This window comes from Haplochromis burtoni, unplaced genomic scaffold (genome assembly GCF_018398535.1).
Source record: "Haplochromis burtoni strain Fernald_Lab_line unplaced genomic scaffold, NCSU_Asbu1 Contig_298, whole genome shotgun sequence".
Taxonomy (NCBI): domain Eukaryota; kingdom Metazoa; phylum Chordata; class Actinopteri; order Cichliformes; family Cichlidae; genus Haplochromis; species Haplochromis burtoni.
Genome location: NW_024582659.1, coordinates 504,335 through 524,593, shown reverse-complemented (window position 1 = coordinate 524,593; position 20,259 = coordinate 504,335). Strand labels below are relative to the sequence as shown.

At 40.4% G+C, this 20,259-nt stretch overlaps 1 protein-coding gene across 2 annotated transcripts in view; it reads right to left on the bottom strand.

Moving 5' to 3' along the window:
• Positions 1 to 4,725: 4,725 nt before the first annotated feature.
• The window catches only part of dpysl2b (dihydropyrimidinase like 2b), a 32,726-nt gene continuing 17,192 nt past the window's right edge, over positions 4,726 to 20,259 (bottom strand). For both annotated transcript variants that reach the window (XM_005941371.3, XM_005941372.3), the window contains exons 4-14: positions 18,034 to 18,198; positions 17,594 to 17,655; positions 16,505 to 16,585; positions 16,079 to 16,147; positions 15,018 to 15,138; positions 14,595 to 14,751; positions 14,339 to 14,480; positions 12,469 to 12,639; positions 9,387 to 9,566; positions 8,959 to 9,124; positions 4,726 to 8,276 (exon numbers count right to left, since the gene is read on the bottom strand). In XM_005941371.3, the coding sequence (XP_005941433.1) occupies positions 8,185 to 8,276; positions 8,959 to 9,124; positions 9,387 to 9,566; positions 12,469 to 12,639; positions 14,339 to 14,480; positions 14,595 to 14,751; positions 15,018 to 15,138; positions 16,079 to 16,147; positions 16,505 to 16,585; positions 17,594 to 17,655; positions 18,034 to 18,198 (1,406 nt within the window). In that variant the 3' untranslated portion in view covers positions 4,726 to 8,184. The remainder of the gene's footprint in view (positions 8,277 to 8,958; positions 9,125 to 9,386; positions 9,567 to 12,468; positions 12,640 to 14,338; positions 14,481 to 14,594; positions 14,752 to 15,017; positions 15,139 to 16,078; positions 16,148 to 16,504; positions 16,586 to 17,593; positions 17,656 to 18,033; positions 18,199 to 20,259) is intronic.

Here is a 20,259-nt window from a genome sequence, read left to right as displayed (position 1 = left end):
ACACCCTTTCCAATTCGGCAGTCTATTTAAACTGAAAAATGTCCCATCTTTCCCTCTAACATAAGAAAAGAACAAAAAGACATCAATATCAGTATGCGGAAGAGCATTTCCAAATGCAACAGAAGTCCACACTGGGTATCACTCCTGTCAGCTAAGAACAATAAAGGCCACAGTTTGCATGGGATCATCAAAACTGCACAGCAAAAGATTGGAAAAATGTTGCCTCATCTAATGAGTCTTGATTTCTGCTGCAACATTTGAAAGGCAGAATCAGAGTTTGGTGTAAACAACATGAAAGCATGGATCCATCCTGCATTGTATCAACAATTGAGGTTGGTGGTGGTGTAATGGTGTGGGGGATATTTTCTTGGAACACTCTGGGCTCCTTAGCTGAGAATAGTTTTCAACACCAGGCTATCTGAACATCGCTGATGACCATATCCAACATTTACCCATCTGACTCTATGCCATGAAGAATTTTACCAGCTGCGAAGGTAAAACGGGGTCCAAGTAATACTTGGGTGTACTTTACAAAGTGCCCACTGAATCTGTATATGAATTAAATTCAGAGGATGTGGTTAACTGGAACATTTTGTCAAAAATTTGCACCCTCAATCTCAATCTTTGTTGCTTTCCTACAGGTGATACAGGTTCCTCCTACAGCCCAAAGATATGACACTTACCTTAAATGACTTTCCACTGTCTGGGAACTCTGAACTGTCTGTATGTGTCAGCCTTATGATAGACATACAAAGTCTTTTAATGAAGTGGCCACCAGGGGGCTCTGTGTGACATAACATGGCACTCCTTTGCATTTTATTATATACCATAATGCAACAAACATTTCCCACTTTCCTTGAGAGGATGTGAGCAGGGCTTGTACCTGAAGAGGAAATCCTTGCAGAATTTAAATTTCAATCCGTTCTTTACTCAGTTTATATTTTTTGAGATCTTTCCCCACATTTTTTTCATGTGCCTCTGAGGAGAGCATATAAAAGCACCTCTGAAGCCTTTTATGTTACAGGAAATGATGGCTTTTGACTTTAACGCTCTTGAGAACAGGCCCTGCAGGTAGTTGTAGTAATTGCTGATTACCACCACATTTTGATTGTATCACTGATGTTGTGCCAATCTAAGTGATTTTTCTTTCAAGCAGTTTGTACACCAACATGAGAGATTTGCAAGGAGAGCAACAGATTTTTTATTTCATTCACCAGTTGGAAAAAGGAAATCCCACAAACACTCCATAGCAGAGAGAGCAAGGCGAACAGGATGACAGCATTGCCACCTAGTGTAAAAGAGTTTTGATGCATGCTTCCTGGTGAAGATTTACTGCATTCACTTTGTAGTGCAGAAGTTCTCAAACTTCCTCTTGCATGTCTTCACTTCAAACGGCAAAAAAGAAGCACATCACAAACACCCCAGTTTTTTAACGCTCATAGCATCAGGTAATTGTTTTATTTTCTACACATAAAATTGCTCTTGTGAGTTTCATTCCGCAAGAGTGTGAAGAAACAGAGGATGCATGAATTTAATGTGTCTTTGCTTCAAGGTAGAACTATAATAGTCTGCATAAACTTTGTATGACTGATTTCTATATTCAGTGTTGCAGACTGCTGGAGACTGTTCCCCAATGCAATGAGCAGAAGGTGTGGTGCACCCTGGTTTACCTCCAGCAGATGGAAAGGCCAGTAGATTCTCAGCAAGAAGCATGCATTAATTTTTGCAGGTCATCTAATGTGCACATCTTGACTGTAGGAGGAAACATGCAGACTGCAAACAGACAGGTCTCAGGTGTTCAACCAGGGTTGGAGACAGGACCTTTCCACTCGAGTGCTCTACAAGAGTTTGGAAATGAATTCATAACATTTAGCTGAATCCAAAAATTCATTCAGTCAGTCTCTGGCATTGCAGTACTGCACCTTCATTTGTCTGTCTGAACTACACTGGCAGCATTTCTCTGACAGCAAAGTGCTTTGCACAGTCAGATGAGTCATGGGTTCATTCTTCACACACTCACTTTTGTTACCCGTCGCATGTTCAGCCAAGGGTGACATCAGTAATTTCTTTAACAAGGGCTGTTCCAAAAATAGGTGCTGGCATTTGCATTGAATAAAGAGAGCAAAGAGTAATGCTGCCCTCCATCAGGTTAGCACTGCAGTCTGTGCAGTTTAATAGAGGGTTTGTATCCCTAACAGAGGGAAATGCCAAGTGATAGTGAAAAAGTTTAAATATGGTATCGCATTGTTGATTACATTTTTGGAAAAGATAATTGTATCGAAGTTGATGTTATTTCTACGCCAAGGCCTCAGAACAGTCCTTAATGTTTTTCCCTTTAAAGCATGCTGGGACCTTAAATCATTCACTTTCTAAAAGGATGACGAACGATAAAAGGGGTTGCAAAGGCAACATAAGATTTAGTGCAAAAACATCCACCACTTGATTTTACAAAGATTTTACTTGAGTGGTGATTTTTTTACACCTTTAAATGACAAAAACCTCTAAGCGTTTACATTTGTTTCTATTTCTTTAAAGAAAACTGTGCATCATGTCTTAACTTTATTTGTAGCTCTCTAACCTTCAATGGTCTATGAAAAGCCTGTAATACAGAAATGTGGAGAATGTGTATTTTTTTTTTAAATTGTATTTTATTTTATTTTATTTATTTGCTTTTTTTGCTTTTTAAATGTGCTGTGAAATAGTATGGCCTTTTCCTTGGCCGTGTCTCTCTGGTGCAAAAAATTGTAAACACTACCCGATCACACCTACTTAATGCCAACAGAGGGCGCTCAAATCATGTAAACTAAAACTTCTGCTGTGATTAAGGACTGGTTACAGATCATGCCAGAGGTGCAATGAGAGGTATCTATCTTAACTGATCGGATTGGGCTAAATGAAACACAGTTTCCTAAAACAGTTATTCATAAATACAGTAATATAAAAACAAAGTACAGCTTCTTTCAAGTCGAAGGTTTTATGCATAAGGGGAGAGGGGGAGGATTTTCCTTCCCTCATCAAGTTCTAAAATTTTTTAAATATAACTTCAGATGAACAACAAAAGGGCATATTACACATATTAGACTGTGTTTTTATTTTTTCCTACAAAATTGGGCATTTTGCTGGTCTGGAGCATTCAAGTGCGTGTGTGTGTGCGTGCATGTGTGCGTGTGTGTGTGTGTGTGTGTGTGTTAACAGCTGTTAGCAACTGTTACTGCCCATCAATCTGGGAAAAGTTATAAAGTCATTTCCAAACAATCTGAAGTTCATCATTCTGTAGTGAAAAAGATCATTCACATGTGGAAAACATTCAAAACAGTTGCCAGTCTTCCCAGCAGTGGATTTCCCAGCAAATTCACGTCACGGTCAGACTGTGCAATGCTCAGAGAAACTGCACAAAGTTTCTACTGAACAAGCATGGCTTGTCTGGAAGGGTTACCAGGAGAAAGCCTCTTTTCCTAGATGACAGCTAAAACTTAGCTGAAATGCAGCAGGACAGTGATATCAAGCGAAGCAGCAAATCTGTGCCAGAATGGCTAAAAAACAAAAAAATGAAGGCGCTGCAGTGGTCCAGTCAAAGCACAGACCTCAACTCGATTAAGATGCTGTGGTGGGAAAACTTAGAGCCGTGCATAAACGAATGCCCTTAATGAACTGAGGCAATGTTGTGAAGAAGAGTGGGCCAAAATTCCTCCATAATGATGTGAGAGACTGATAAAATCACACAAAAAACTTCACATTATTGCTGTTAAAGGTGGTTCTCCAAGATAACAGGAAGGATACTGCTATATAAATAATGATTTGGTGAAATATATCATATTTATTGATAAGTGTGTTTATTTTATTTAGGGACCAAATGACTTTTTATTTTCTTATGGATTTTAAAGCCTTAGGGCCTTTAATTCACCTGTCTAATAGTTATCCCTTCCTTTACTACATCAAAGTCAGTGTGGTGCACTGTGTGGAAAACATGTTGCTTAACACAACGCATAATAGGTAATGAAAAACACACAGACTTAATTCATTTTTTCTAAATTTTTTTTAATTCATTGAAGTCCTCGCTGTTACTTTCTTTTCTTTTTCTTTCTTTTTTCCTTTTTTTTTTTTTACATCACCATCCGTGGGATTTGACATAGTGAGCAAGCATCCCAGAAACCCCACAGCCACCAAGACAAATACCATCACAGAGTTTCACTTTCACAAAGGTTAAAGGCTTACAGAGGGCGACGGAGGGGCTGCAGGTGGCAAAGGAGATGTTTGACAGCATCAACAACCTCAGAATGGAAAGAAGCTCCTCTCAATCTGCAGCATGTTGCTTACATACATATCACTCGTATATCATTAGCAATAATATGGCATAGAAAAAGCATCCAAGCTGACAGAGCATTAAAGGAGTATAAGTGTGTGTATGCGTGTAAACTGAGGAGGCATGGGACACGTAGAGGATGCCAATAATGACAGCTAGTATTTAATATCAGAGTGATTTTTTTCAGGCACAGGCGCTGCAATGCAGCAACGGCTCCTTGCTGTTTAGTGTGCTAAGAGTCTGTGTGTGTGTGTGTGTGTGTGTGTGTGTGTGTGTGTGTGTGTGTGTTTCCTCAATAGTCTGCAGTGCACTGTGAACTATGGTAGCATTCTGAATTCCACATGACCCAGCTCAGGATTATGTAGTAATGTTTCAGCACTCTAAGTGAATAATGAAAAAAATGTTGTGTGTGTGTGTGTGTGTGTGTGTGTGTGTGTGTGTGTGTGTGTGTGTGTGTGTCCGCAAAAACCTGTACTAATAGCTCCAGGTCAGGACGGGTTGCTGATGGCAACCTCAAATTTGACAAAGCGTTGCCATGACAAACAAAAAAAGCAAGAACCCCATGAGAGTGGAGGGGTCTGTCTCTACGGCAACAGCCAGAAACAACCAAAGAGCCAAGAAGGGAGGAAGAGAAAGAAGGAAAAGGGAGAGCGAAAGGAGCAGATGCAGCCAGACTGTGCTGGTGTTGTGGGCCTCACCCTCACCTACACTTTTAACCAACGTTGAAAAAGTGGTAACTGGATTTACTACAAGCTGCAGCAGAATGCTAACATGGATGTTGAAGAAGTTTTTGAAAAGTATAAAAAGAATTAAGAAACTGTGAAACAGTAAAATTCTCCACTTCTGACTTGCAGAGGTTTAAGTTGCCTTGAAGACATTCCTATCTCGTCACATATTTGAATGCTTCAGAGACGTGCATTTATTACATTCCCGTCTGCCTTGGATTCTTTAAATACATAAAGCATTTGTAATGCTGAAAGAGTCTGCCTTCTACAGACTTCCTGTTTTTTCAGAGGGGAGAAAACCTGGAACACTAAGGCTGAAAGTGTAACTTTTAATATCTACATTATGCACAAAACCACTCAGAAATTTGGGGTTACTTTGGAATGTCCTTTTTGCGCATTTGTTCTAATGAGAAGCCATTAATCACTGATTTTTCATGTAGCATCCATCTAGGCATACATTCAGCAGTCTGTGCTTGAGTGACACAGTGCTACCTCCTGCAATGTGGTGACTAAAGAAGCCATAAATTTGGCTAGACAAGCAGGTAGGGCAGTTGTGTTAGTTTACACTCTCAAAATGCCCCACAAAGAGTTTTCATGCAACAGTGTGTACTAGTCTTTTCAAAAACCAGCACAATGAAGCTCTTAGGGCTACTATTTAACAAAGCTGCCATATGTAGTTCTATTAGATGCCTATTTCTCAAACAAGAGACTATGTCCTCTCACTCAATCGAGCATCCAGGTCCACCACTTTTTAGAGCCAGTTTTGCACCAGTGTGTGAAGGGAGCAGTACACACCGTTACATGAAAACATCCTTTTTTTTTAACTGACCACGGGAGACATGGTTGCTGAAATTGAGCTTCTCCATGCTGTCTTAGGATATCTCATTTCAATAGCAGGGGTCACACCTCAAATATGATTAGGTTTACTGGTAGAAGTGCGTTTGGAGAGAGCAAGGACCTGGACCTGTGACTGCAGTTTAGGAAAGGCCACAGTGTGGATCGGTAACGGCTCCCTGGCATGGTAGTGGAGGCACAGCGCTCAGAAATATAGAACCGGAAGGGTGGTGCGTTTGAGGTGTAGTCCTATCCCTGAAATTCAAATAAATTATCTCCACTAAAAAAAATATATATCAGTGGTTTATAATGAAAGACAAGGTTATTTGACCCAATTTTCCACCAGTATAATATTACATTGATGACTATTTTGTACTGTATTTCAAAGTGATCCCTAACCCTTTTAGTGGTAGGGAATATGTATGTGTTTCACCTTTGGTTTCCCCTAAGTTGCTGTCACTATGTTAACTAGACAGGCGCATTTAAAGAATCTAAGCCCAGTTTATATAAGTGCCCCTGGTTATGTTCATGTCAAGTTTATTCAGCGTTTAGTCACAGGCAGAAAGATGGTTACTGGTGAAAATCAGTTGCTTCACTTAATAAAACCAGACTGTGCTGTTAAAAAAAAGAAAAGAAAAAGGAGAAGAACAATGCATACAGCTGCAGTACAGCCTGAAGCAATGTTAACTCCACAGCCATACTGAGAGCTGTACAGGAGCCTGCTGTGCGTGTCCCATTCCTCACACATCAACACTGCACACTAGTCAGAAGTACATTAGCTCATGTCTACTTTCAAGCATAAATCAATAGTGCTCAGCCCTTAGGCACCTAGTTACAGAATGACACTAAAAAGCAGTTTGACAACAAGTTCAAAACTATAAAACAACAGAACATTTCAACATATCAAGCACTGTTCATCTTTACAGGGCTCTATCTTTAGAATAGGCCCAATGAAAGCGCAAAATCTGGCACCTTTGAATCGGTTAATCCTGGCTATTTTACATCTTTTTATCTTACATCCTTCACTTACCTCAAAAACAATAACAAAACAAGAAGCTAAAATCTGACTATCAATACAACTTCTGTGGGTTCAGGCACATAAAGAGTAGAAAGAAAATGAGGTGTGTGTGTGGAGGGGAGGGGGGAGTATAAAACAGTCACATTTGGAAGGAGAGACATTCTGTATGTAAATGCACTGCTTGGTGACGGACAGTTGTCAGATGTTTCTACTGCTGTCAATGAAGAATTTGGACCTTTGTGATTCCTGGGAATGTAAACAAATGGGAAAACATGTAGCTGCGTTGTGAACGGCACCTTCCCCACACTCCTAAAAGTTCTCTAAAAGGACGGCGCTAAAGAGAAAGTAAGGCAAGGAAAGGCCGAGTCGGAAGTAACATTAAGTACAACTTTCTCTTTCCCCCTGTAAATCAATCCCACTTAACAATGACCTTACACACAGAGATGAAGAATAAAGCTCTATTTACTACGTGCCAAAAGCTCCTTCTGCTCCACAGGACTCTCCAGCTGACTCCCAACAGACTGTACCCATAGTACAGCATTACCATGTTCAATTTTTCAAATGTTAAGGCCGTCTTCGTGGCGAATAGTCAATTAAATATCAATTGTATGAGAGACAGCAATGGACTGGAAAATGAAGCGACTGAAATGTGATATAATACAAATCACAGACTTCTAACAGCTGGAAGGAAGTATTAGATTCTTTTTGGCTGAATGAAATGCAAAATTGGTCAATTTCAAGCAACTTACTGTTTGGCCTATTCGAGAAAGAATAAAAGGAAATTAGTGTGTTTTTATATCCATGCTTCATTCTAACTCCTCACAAAATGCAAAAAAAAACATGGAAAAAGAACAGACATCCTGCTCCAACATTATCGTCTGCATAACATCACGTTAGTCTTACTCAACCCCTCAATGAAAACAACAGCAAAGCAAATATCACAGGGATACATGGGAGGGAGAAATTACAGTATAAAAATGAAATGATGCAGTCAAAAGTGCTCAAATAAGGAGTGTTATCAATTTTTTTGTCAATTTTTTCATCATATGAGGCAGACCTTCTTTTTTGTTTGTGTGTTTTTTCCTAACTCTGTCCTCTAGGAACAGGTTTTTGGGGGAGAAGTGGGGAAAAAAGCAGCAAAGGAGGACATGAAGGCTGGAGGCTAACAGGTGGCCTGATGAGGTGTTGTGAAGAGTTTGAATCTTGGTGTAATGCTGTAGCTTCTTCACCCCCCACCACTTCAGCTCCTGCTGGCCATACATCCACAAATCCTCATTTCCTCCTCAGCGCCTGAGGATGGGGCTCTAACCCAGGCTGGTGATGTTTGCCCTGCCGCCTGGGGGCGCCACGATGCGCTGGGTATTCCGGCGAGGAACGTTGTCATCAATCTGAGCTCCTGTGTGATTGAATGGAAAGGATTAGTTTTATGAATTTTGGTCTTTGTAATACTAGAAAGTGGCAGGAAAAATTCCTTTGGGAAGTCAACCACAGGAGGAAACATAAATTCCCCTTCACATTGTCCACAGTGATTTTAATTACAAGCCATAGCCATCCATAGTAAACCTACTACGAGCTACGACACTGTGAAACAATGGTCTGTGCTCCTGTCTGCATGATATCAACCTTGTTTTAACACTAACACATTTTATTTGTGACACTGCAGAAAAACTACTCTACCCACAATCCAAAACAGCAATGTCTCCAATTGGAGACATTAGCAAGGTTTTTTAAGCTGTCAATCATGCACAGAAATAAATATAAAACTACAGCAATAACAAAATAAATGGGAAATGAATATTCACACAAATTTACCAAGTATTATTATTATTAGCTCTGAAAGACAAATGTAAAGATTTTTCTGGTGCATAGTATCCAACTGTGTTTAACTCAGTATGTCATGAAAGAATCCCTTAGTTTAGGCTTTTCATGCAGATTAAATTTAGTGCAAAATTTGACTCATCAATGTTGAGTCTCTGATATACAAAAAGAAGGTAAATGGTTTTAAATCTCTCCCCAAAATGGATTCAGTGCTTCAACATCCCAAAAATGACTCCAGAACTGATGGTAACACCACTGACCGGATAGGCTGAAGCCAGATTGGTGCAGGTTGCGGACGGGTTGGCCAGGCTGTTTGGCAGGTGAAGTCTTGGCAGAGGAGGCTGGAGTCATGGTTTTAGGAGTGACTGACACCTCACAGACTGGACCATCATACAGTCCCCTGGGTACGCCTCTCAGCTCAGCCAGCTGCATTGTTGGAAATGAGACACAGGCCAGTCACAGCACTGGAAACTAGCAAGGAAAGATTCACACTGTGGAGCTGGATGTGTGGACAGTTTGGCCAATTCCTAACAAGATGTAACATCCCTCTAATTTTCCACAAATTACCAATCGTAAAAGAAATTGCTGGGTGTGGGTAGCAACTTTAATGTCAAAATGAGATCCAGTATGTTACCATCTGATTAAACGGTTAAACACAAACCCTAGCAGACAAAGAGGAGTGTTGTACCCTGCTGCGAGCTTTTATCCTCTTGTAGACGTAGTCAGGGAAAGGTTTACGGACCACGTAACGTCCTGAGCCCTCTGTGACGTGGAGGTTCCCGTCCTCCAAAACAATCTTGCCCTGGCTGATCACGACCAGAGGCCCGCCGCGCACCTCTGTGCCTTCAAAGATGTTGTACTCCACAGTCTGTGGGGAGAAGGAAAGCAGTAGTGTCAAAAGTAACATACAATATAAAACATCACTACTTTATTATAGCATATAATTCCAAACATAAGGACTGAAGGATCTGAGTGTATTTACATATTTGAACATTTTCCCGCATTGTTAACTGTATTGCACTGTACGTACGACATTTTAAAGATAAGCCTTTTTGTTGGTGCTTTTAGATTTGAAACAGGTTTTAAGTTCTTGTCTGACACCCGACAGCTGTGTTCCTGTGATGTTTTATGGCAGCTGCTTGTTCCTCCTAACGCCATGCCGACACTTTAAATCATAACAGAAATACCTTCAAAGCGGAGATGCAGTCATTCAACTTCCCCCCGCTTATTTTCCGCTATCATAAGGCTGACGTAACCTCCTGTTGCACATTCTGCATGCCATTTTAGTTCACAGACTTATGAAGCTCGCACTGAATGTTTATTTGAAAAGCTGCCAGAGTTATATTGTAGGACTCACTGTGTAAAATTTCTATAATTTCATAGGAGCTTAACTGATTTAACTCACATAAAAGTGTTTCCTCGGGCCTACTAATGCAGAGTACAGAGGCATTAGTCTTCAGGCTGAGAGAAGAAGAAGGTGTTGTTTTAGTGCTTGTGTGTGGACATGGAGGGTGTGGAGGTTACCGTGTGACCAGTTTGAAAGCCCTACGACTCCTCTCCCAAAAAGCTTATTGAGCTAAAGCTGAGGTCATGGCAATCTGACAGAGCCTAAAATGAGATCACTGGTATATTGGGTTATCCTATGACACCCACACACATGCATGCATACACACTCCAAATGAGCAATTTCTCCCCTGAACACTGGTCCGTTATTTTCTGACCAAGCGGAACAAAAAGAAACCGAAGAACATGACGGGATTAAGAAGACAGATTCCATGAGCGTGTACAGCTCACTCTGTCTTCCATGCATACACACACGGATACAGATGCACAGTGACCGGCCTGCTAACAATCAGAAATGATGTGTTCCAGCTCTCTGGCAGATTTTAATGATGACATCACTCCCTCGACGCTGTGTGAGGCCCACACCCTCTGCAGCAGTCAGGCTGCCATAAAACAAGAGTCCTTTATCACAACAAAAGAGTTATCAACCACTTATTTTGGATGTCATCAGTTACATGCATAACAATTAGTGTCATTAGCATTAGAAGAATGAATAGTGTGTTTGAGGGCCTCAGTGTGACTGAAAGGTCATTAAACATTGATGGGCAGTGATGGGGCAATACGGATTGATAGCAGCCCCTGAGAGACTTCAAAGTTGAATCCCCCACATTAGCTTTCAAATGCATATATTAACTTTGGTGGGCAAGTGCATCATGTCCACAACAAAGCCACACCCCCACATCCCAAAGTCATTCACTGTGGCATTTCTGCACAGCAGCAGTAGCTCGTTCACAAACTCCTCCATGCTAGTTAAGCAGAGCAGTCACATCTAAGGTTCTCTGTGGTGCAGATTCCTAACAAAACATGTTATTGCATTTCTGAAATTTAATAGAAGAGACCTGCCAATTAAAGAACACTAAACAGAAATCCACAGAAGAATCCCAAAGACATAAAGACAGTAATTGTTCAGTGCCAGAAAGCCCCCCAAAATAGCGTTGCAACAGTTTCTACTTTGCGGTTGTAGAAAAAAAATCTATTGGTTATCATAGTAAATATGTAAGCAAATGTTATATACGTGTTCCCCAACAGGTAATGCAGGAACTGGATTGGGAGTCAGGAATGGAGAGACACGCCTGGACCTAATTGCCAGACCTCCGGATGTCAGCCCCGCTATCCTCTGCAAGTGCAATTCGTCAGCCACACCCATTAACAGCAGCTCTCCTCTATGATCCATGTGCTTAGTAAAATGCACATGGCCAGGAAAAGAACTGACCCGTGGGATCTGTTCATTTTAAGACCGTGAGCAGTCTGTAAGAACTTCTTGAGTGATCCAGTAGTCACACACAAGCTTTTACATTTACTCTTTCAGAAAGAGTTAAAGTAGGAAGGTCCACATTTTAGAATGCAGGATATTTTGTTTTAGCAATTTAACAAGGGCAAATTAAAAGCTTAATCAAACAGTATTAATCACTTGATGAAATTACCTGAATTTTATCCTAATCTAAATAATCTATTCTCTGTGGATCCTGAACTCTGACACCAGTTTGAAATGAATGAGACAATGAGATTTTAATTTATACATGTAGTTTTGAGGCTCTTGTGGTCATGGAAGTGGTCATTAAAGTTACTGTTCTCTCCTCATTCATAAGGAGTTACCAAAATGGCTAGTTTCAAGGCTAGCCTTTTACAAGTAGGAGTATATCTGCATTCCAATACTGAGTCTTTGTCATAGCGCCACCTACAGGAAACCAGAAGTTCCAGGGGTTGTATTTTCACGATCTTATCTTCATATTTTGAAGCCTGTGGGTTTTTATTTAACAGTGCTGCTTTAAATTGCATCAGTGGTTTAATATGATAATATATACTTTTGTTACTGGACTCCAGTTTTTGTTAAAAAGTCCTGTTCTTAAAATATAAACATGCCCAAACCGATCCACAGTCACAACACAATAGACTTACAGGAAGTTCGCTGTCCTATATTTTTATAAACTACTCTTAGCTGATTAACCAGAACCACTCAAAATTTGGACAGCTCCATTTTTCAGACCTTCAAGCTTTTTGCTTTTCATCTAACGCTGTTGCTATGACGATGTATTGTTTGCAAGAAACAGGAAACAGTTCCTTAGCAGCTTGGAATGCCCGCAAACTTTTGGCACATGCAGCGTATATAATTAAAGTCAGTATATGGTAGGCTTTCATTAGCGAAGAAAAGAGACCTCTGTGTCAGTATTAATAGCTAGTTATGTAGAAATAATTGAGGACCATACCGACTGGTGGCTCTTGGCGGAGATGATCTTTGTGACGTCAGGGTCCCACAGCACCAGATCAGCATCTGAGCCCACAGCAATGCGGCCCTTGCGGGGGTACAGGTTGAAGATCTTGGCAGCGTTTGTGCTGGTCACGGCCACAAACTGGTTTTCATCCATTTTACCCGTTACCTGAAATAAGTCAGAGCTGAGAGTGAGAAAGCTATCAAAGCTTGTGACCTCTTTTGTGTTTTGTCCGTTTCACGTGTATTCACATACGGCCCTTTTTTGAATTAATCAAGATCAACCCTCCTAAATCCTCTTCTTGGACCAAGAAATTTAGCTTGTTTTTGTTCTGTTTTTTGTAGATCTGATAGAGGACAAAGCACTGTTTTTGGCCTTCAAAGTACATAGGAGTGGGTGGAATTTTTGGAGCTATGACCCTTGGAAGTTTATCCAAAGTGTACTTTTTAAATAGTTTAATGTCACCAGTTTAATGTCACAGGCATTAAACTGGTGTTTTCCTACTATTATTATGATATATTATACTACTATTATACCACTAATAGTAGTACTACTATCATAATACTACTATTATGATATAGTTCATGATATAGTTTGTGATTTTGGTGCTCAAATGTGGTTTGATAAAGCAGAAACACTGAAGAGAAACAAGGTTTAGCATTAGAGTGGGTGTGAAATCGATTTGTTGTATTTATGCAAACTGAAATGGCTGGGGTGTGACTTTGACCTTATCACAGCTTAGAATTACTGGGAAAAATAGCAATAATTAAAAAATTGGAAAATGTTGAGCCATTTATATGTATTTTCAGGACCTGCAACATGGAAAATAATCCTGGAAGAAGTTATTGTACCAAAAAACAAAAAATAAAAAACAAGCTAATTGTTTTGACAGATTTTTAACACAGAATGACAGTAAGGGGGGAATTTTTTTTCATTTAGTACTGTTAGTTTTAATCTAATATGATACAAAATCTAGCATTTTTACTTGTAACAGAGTACATTTAAAGGATGGTATCAGATTACTTTTATAAAATCACCTCATTCCCCTTTAATTACATTTTTAGGGTTGGCACAACTCCTACAGCTCGGTGATGTATTCCCAATAAAGCCGTTCCCTTTTAGCTGGGTGTAAATTGGAGTAAAGCTTTACTTCACTCCATATGTCAATTTGGTTTTTAAGCAGTTGCATGCTTATTGTCAACAGCATGCCTAGAGACGCCGAGAGACCTATAATACACCGGCAGTGAGTTTCTGTTTACAATGCACAGGTTAAACAGACCGCAGTGTGGACTTGAAGTGAACCGAACACTTCTCAAATGAGTCCCAGTTCAGTTTGCCTAAAAGAGGTCTGACATCATTTACAGTGTTAACATAAACGTGAAAAGAGCTGACTAACTGCTCTGAGCTGCTTTGAGGGAAGAATGGAGCCAAGAGTGAAAACGCCTTTAGTGTATTGTGAGACACAGTCCTGTGAAAGAATAAGTCCACCCTTACCGCTTCCATGGGAATTAAGGGGGTAAGTAGCAGCCAGGTGCTGTTAATCAAATGCGCCTGATTAACTGAGCATCACAAAGTGTGAGCACCTCTATAAAAGCAGAAGTTTTGGCAGTTTGCTGGTCTGGAGCTTTCAGGTGAGTGTTAACACAATGCCACCATCGTCATAAAGAAATTTCTGCAAACCTCAATGAACTGAAGCAAACTTGGCCTAAAGACTTCTATAATGATGTGAGAGACTGAAGTCATACAGAAAATGATTACCTCAAGTTATTGCTGCTAAAGGTGGTTCTACAAGCTACTGAATCATGGGGAGTTTTCACAGGACTGCACAGGGTCTTGTGAACCCCACCCAAAAGCAAAATTTACTCACCACACACTTGTCCCAAATGATAGACATCCTCTCCTCAGTGCCATTCACACCCTCAGGAATCAAGCTGAAGTCATCTTTGCCCACAGCACGCTGGGCAGTGTTAAAGGGACAATGTGCACTTCCTGTCACCTGAAGGTCTCCACTATGTAATAAGTTTAGTACAAAAAAGACAGACAGGACTGTGTCATGCTCAGAGAAAAAGCACTGCTGACATTTTCTTTTTAACTTTGCCTATAACGTGTTTGCATCCAATTACCAGGAGAGCAGGGAGTTGAGATAGTCTGGTGTGGTCGGGTCAGGGCTCAGTGGAGGAGAGGTGACGTAAGCAGCTGCTTTGGCCCAATTCTTGCTCCAATAGTGTGAACCGTCTGTTCCCAGACTTGCAGTGATTGGCTCTCCATAGACAACAGTGCCTATAAAGACAAGTCCCATCATAGCATGAGATCCTATGTTCCTCACGTGCATGTCATGCGAACTCACGCAAAAGCTTCATTGCATCTATTTGTACTTATCTGTGTTTATTTTACCGTTTTCTGTGAAGTCTACTCTATAATTAATCTTAATCATAACATAAAATTGGGCTTAAATTTAATTTAGTAGTTTCATATTATTGTGAAAATCCACTAATATTGTCTTTTTCCTCTCTGACAATGGGCAGTATCTTTATCTTAGTTCTCACCCTTCTTCCTGGCCTGAGCGATGACATCAGAAGCGCTCTTGCTCATCACCTTGGTGACATACAGCGGGCAGTTGGTCTGGTTGGCTACAGTCACAGAGCGGTTAACGGCCTCCGCCTCCACCTGGAATACAGAAGAGTTCACTTTAATAGATGGAGGTGATGACCTTTCTTATTCCTCTCTTCTTCATTTCAGTCTTCGTCATTTTAATGTGTGCAAAACAGTATGTCAAAGCCCTGGTGTTTTAGATATCACATGTATTTATAAAGGTAAATAACTTATATATAGTATATAAAATTAATAAATGAGGTGAATCAATTTAAGCTAAATATTAAGGAAATATCTAAGTATTCAGCAGCGAGCTGTAGCTTCATATTTAACTCATATTCTCATTAACTCTTGGCAAGAACTATTTCTTTAAAAACTGTTCTCCTTGCATAGCAACGCAGGTACAACAAGGTTAAACACTGAAGGGAGACGTTTTCTGACAGATTAAATGACAGAGAAAATGTTCCGAGGTGAAAAGCAATATGGAATTTAACATTTTCTAGGTCAATTTATTGCAACATTTCAAGGTATTTTTCATTATTTTTATGTCTCTTTTTCCGTGTATGACCATGGAAAATGGTCAAGATTTGATTAACCTGAGCAGGAGCAGCACTGCCATGACAATTTAACTTGTGCTTTTTCCCCTAAGGCCCCTAAGAAATCACTGCCTTCATCAGATGATAATTAGAAAAATACAGAAAACCTTAAGAAGAAAAACTGAGGAACTGATTTTAAAATAACATTGATTTATGCAGGGAGGATGTGCTCAATTAAAGTGGCTTTAGGGCGTGATTATCTACATTCATCATGGGAAAAGGAGAAAGTTACAAAGATTATAAAGAAGTGAAAAATCCAGAGCCTCAAGGTAAAACTTTCAACGATTCAGACGCAGCAGCGCTGAAGCCCGTAAAGGTTACATCCCCTACTGCGAAAAAACCCCAACAACTTGGAGATGAACCGATATGCTTTCCTCAAAGTCCAAGCAACATTTCACAGAGTTGTAGCTGTGACTCACCTCCTCAGGGCGGCTCAGCACGTGTCCTTCAGGCCCAGTGATCCCCTGCTCCAGCATCCTGCGCTGCTCCTAAACACACGCACACGCACATGAGCACACACAAAGCGCATTGGGAAATACGAGATGTTGAGTCATGTGCAGGTGGACGAATGTTTGTCATGACTGGCTTTGGCAGTGAAAACTAAGCAGCTCTGAGAATATCTATCCTCATCTGTTGGCTATTAACAGCTTAGCACTGAACATTTCGTCACAACTGAGAAGAAACTGATGTGTCACAGTCTTTGAGCTCAAAGTCCAGCTTTCAAGCGGTATCTCATAACCCTCAAAGCTTAGGGCGTTAAGATTCCATTTAATGCAAAAATCCTGCAGAAAAATCATGTCTGTTCATCTCCAGGTGGCATCTTGTTATGGTATGACGAGTCATACCTCAGCTACGATGTCACCATTCTCAGCGTGAACCTGGGCGATGGCTCCCAGATCGCGGATCACACTGAAAACCTCATACACCTGCAGCAAAGACAAAGACAGTAAAATTTTGAACTCCAGCACAGACCTAAAGTCTAGTTGTATCAATTGTTTTAGATGAAGAAGACCTCACAGCATGGGTTTTATTTTTGCTTTTTTGATTTCCAGCAGTGATATATTGGAAAAATCTTTTCTTTTTAAGTCAGTGGGTCATTCAGACAATGTCTTTGTCTGAATGAATGTGACTAATTGGAAAAAGGGCTAACATTTGGCCTACCCTAGTATTTATTTGGTTTAAAAGATGGATTTAAAGTCTATAATTGAATAATTTTAGCAAACATAAGCTCTTTTTTCCACTATCAGTTGTGGGTAACTGATTGTGTAGTAATCTTTATTAGCGAGTCTCCCACAGTCCGAAGTTTAGGAAACACAGCGAGTTCACAGACAGAAGAAAAACTGTGGTGATGAACGAGTCATCATCCCCCCAACCAGGACTGCTAAACATGCAACAATGATAAGCCGTCAGAGTTTGACACGGAAGAGAAAATGATAAACTCTGGCTGCACCCAACTGCCAGCATTCCTCACACAGGTGCAAAGATCATCACAGATCTGTTTCAAAACTGCTTTCAGGTGGGATTAATTCATTTTCAGTCAGAAAGAGAGTTTGTGGCTTTCATTATCCTGTCGCTCTCCCAAGAGAAACACACAGGAAAATCAGCACGAGGGGAAGCCTAGCCAAGACAAACAGACTCGCACAGTAAGTCACGCTGTAGAGTGAGCGCGTGAGCCAAAATCAAGAGTAGGATATGACTTTTATGATAGTATTAGGTCAGATTTACTGTAGGCTTTCAATCTCTTTCTCTTCCTCTTTAGGTCAATACTTAATGCCTGTTTGTTGCCCTGGCGATCGGACAACAGTATATCTAATATCACCGCTGTAAGTATAAACAGCCATTAAGCTAAAAGAGTTTGTACAGAAGGGCTGTAGCATAATTCAATTTAGTGTAGCACAATACAGAATATGCTGAAAAATTCAGTGACAACCTACCTGAGCATCAGTAAGCTGGAAAATATCCTTATAAGCCAGGTAGACCAGGAAAGAGTTAACACCTGAAAGGTTTAAAGCAGAAAAAAATACTAATCATTAACCAACTTAAATACGAAGTTCCTTGGTAGATGATGAACCCTAAGTTTGGATCATTGGAATGCAAGAAAACTATTGTGTAAAATGAGACCCTTTATTGTGGGTTTTTGCGTGTGTCTTGCTAAAAAGTGAGTAGAACATCTCTTTCTGATGCTTTCATTCTAAAAAGTTGCATTAAATGCATCACGTGCAGGCTGCTGCACTCAGGTTACAGGACTGATACTGACTGATGTTAATCTTTTTGCATCGAACAGATCTAAATATTAATTTTTCCAATCACTTTCCCAACGCGCAAATCTTTAATTCAAGATAATCAAACATGACTGTGGTTACGTGAGACGTACCGTGATCCTTCACGAGCGTCTCCATCTCTTCCTGGATTCCCTTGTGCCACTCGGTAATGTCGATATGCAGAGAGTAATCGCAGCAGGACTTGCTGTCGGCCCATTCACGCCACTGCTCGAAGGCTGACATAAGGCTGGTGCCAGGCTCAGGTAGCACATGGTCAACTAGACGCACACACACACACACACACACACACACACACACACACACACACACACACACACACACACACACACACACACACACACACACACTACCTGCGGTACGCCAAACAGGTTATGCTGCTGAAATGTACCAGTTGTACTTTCCTGACCCACTTTATTGGCATTCGTGTGCTCAGTGCTTGTGTAAGCATTCACTCAAGGCTCTACAGGATGAAGTTTTGATAGTATGAGGAGCAAAACGAGCTAGAGGAAGTCAGAGTGTGGTCACACTACTTTATATTCATGGTGTTTTACATCATGCATGGAGTGCAGTGAATTTTCCAACCATGCAAAGGAAAAAAATCAAACAGCATGACTTCACCTTGTCTCTTACATCAGTAAGTTACTCCTTTGCCCCTGGAATACATTTTACAGCCAAACATCGGCTGTATTCCCTTGCTTCAAAGTGGAATGAAGTCGTATGATCAGGCGTGCTTATTAAAAACCTATCACTGCTACATCAGCCCAAGACTCTGCCAAGAACATCTGGGAAGAGGTGATAATAGCTTCCTCATCCATTTAGGCATGTCCCTGCCCGACCCCAGTGGAAGCATGTGTCACTGTGATTACATATGTGAGGAGCTGTTGTGCAGGGATGTGGAACCTGTGGCATCATAGGAAACCAGATCCTATACTCCCTGCGGCTTCAGATATCAGCCTACACGAGGCGATCATAAGCAAACACAAGTTTGTGCAGCGTTTCTGCCTTTTGTATCTTGCTGGTTTAGTGTATTTGGGCTATTTCACATCAAACGTGACCAGCTGGTAGACCCACTTTACACAACAATCACTAAACAGCAGACAGGAGACAAGTGTGGTTATGAATTTATGAATTTGCAGGAATATTTAGCAGCTCGAGTGTCTGCTTTTCTTTCCTGGATATGATAAGGACAAAACTGGAAATAAGGTAAGAGACTAATTAATGCACTTCTGTCAGCTGACCACAAGTGCAACTTTGCATTTGGTCACTCATTTAAATCATTCGCTTGCTCAGAATTACAGAACCATTAGGACTCATATATAATAAGCTTAAAAGCTTTTTTTTAATGTAACTGTGAATTGGTTAAAAAAATATGCAATAGTTTCTTGAGTTATTCTTTTTCGATTATTGATGAGGCTACATAAATAGATGATTGGTTGTGCTGTTACAAATATGTAGGATAGCCATAGAAATGCTTCCATAACAACACTGCTACAAAAATAGCATTTATTGTATGTAACTGAAGTTCTTTGAGGTTTATGTACAGTCCCCTAATGGGTTTACCATTGGTTGTGTGCAGTGGCCAGAGGAGTAGCCAGACTTAGCATATTGAAGCCATTTCCGCCTCTGGCCATTCCTTGGCTCAGCCTGTGGCTGCTGCTCCATTAGCTGTAACTCAGCAAATGGGCAATTGACGGTTTATTTCATCATGCCTTTTTGGAAAGTGAAACATGATATTGTGGTTTATTAAGGTACAAGAATCTGAAATCTTATGTCCTCAAGGAAATGAACTGGCAAATGGACTTCTTTTATATAGTGCTTATCCTGTCAGTTCAACCACTCAAAGCACTTTACTACAAACCGCATTCACCCATTTATACAGTACTTATATGCAGCACTTCCTCTAACACATGCACTAACACACCGACTGCTTGATTGGCACGTTTCAGAATCAGAATACTTTATTAATCCTTGAGGAAATAGTGTGGTTACAGTAGCTCCAAGACAATAAGAACAGTAACAGACTGAACTAAATCAAACCATATATGTAATAATATTTTACAAAGTTGCAAATATAAGAAATAGCTGTAACATATACAGTAGCTCAGTTATAAATATCCAGAATATTACAGAGATTAAATATTTATGATTGGCATTTTACTGTAAACTGTAAAACTTTGTAGAGGATGTGCAAAAGGGTGTAACTATTGCACTGTGTACTGTGCATTGGATGGAGGAGTTGTACCGGGAGATAGCCAAAGGCAGGAATGATTTCTTGTGTCATGGTGCATTATGGGTAATCCCAGTCTCTCACTGAACAC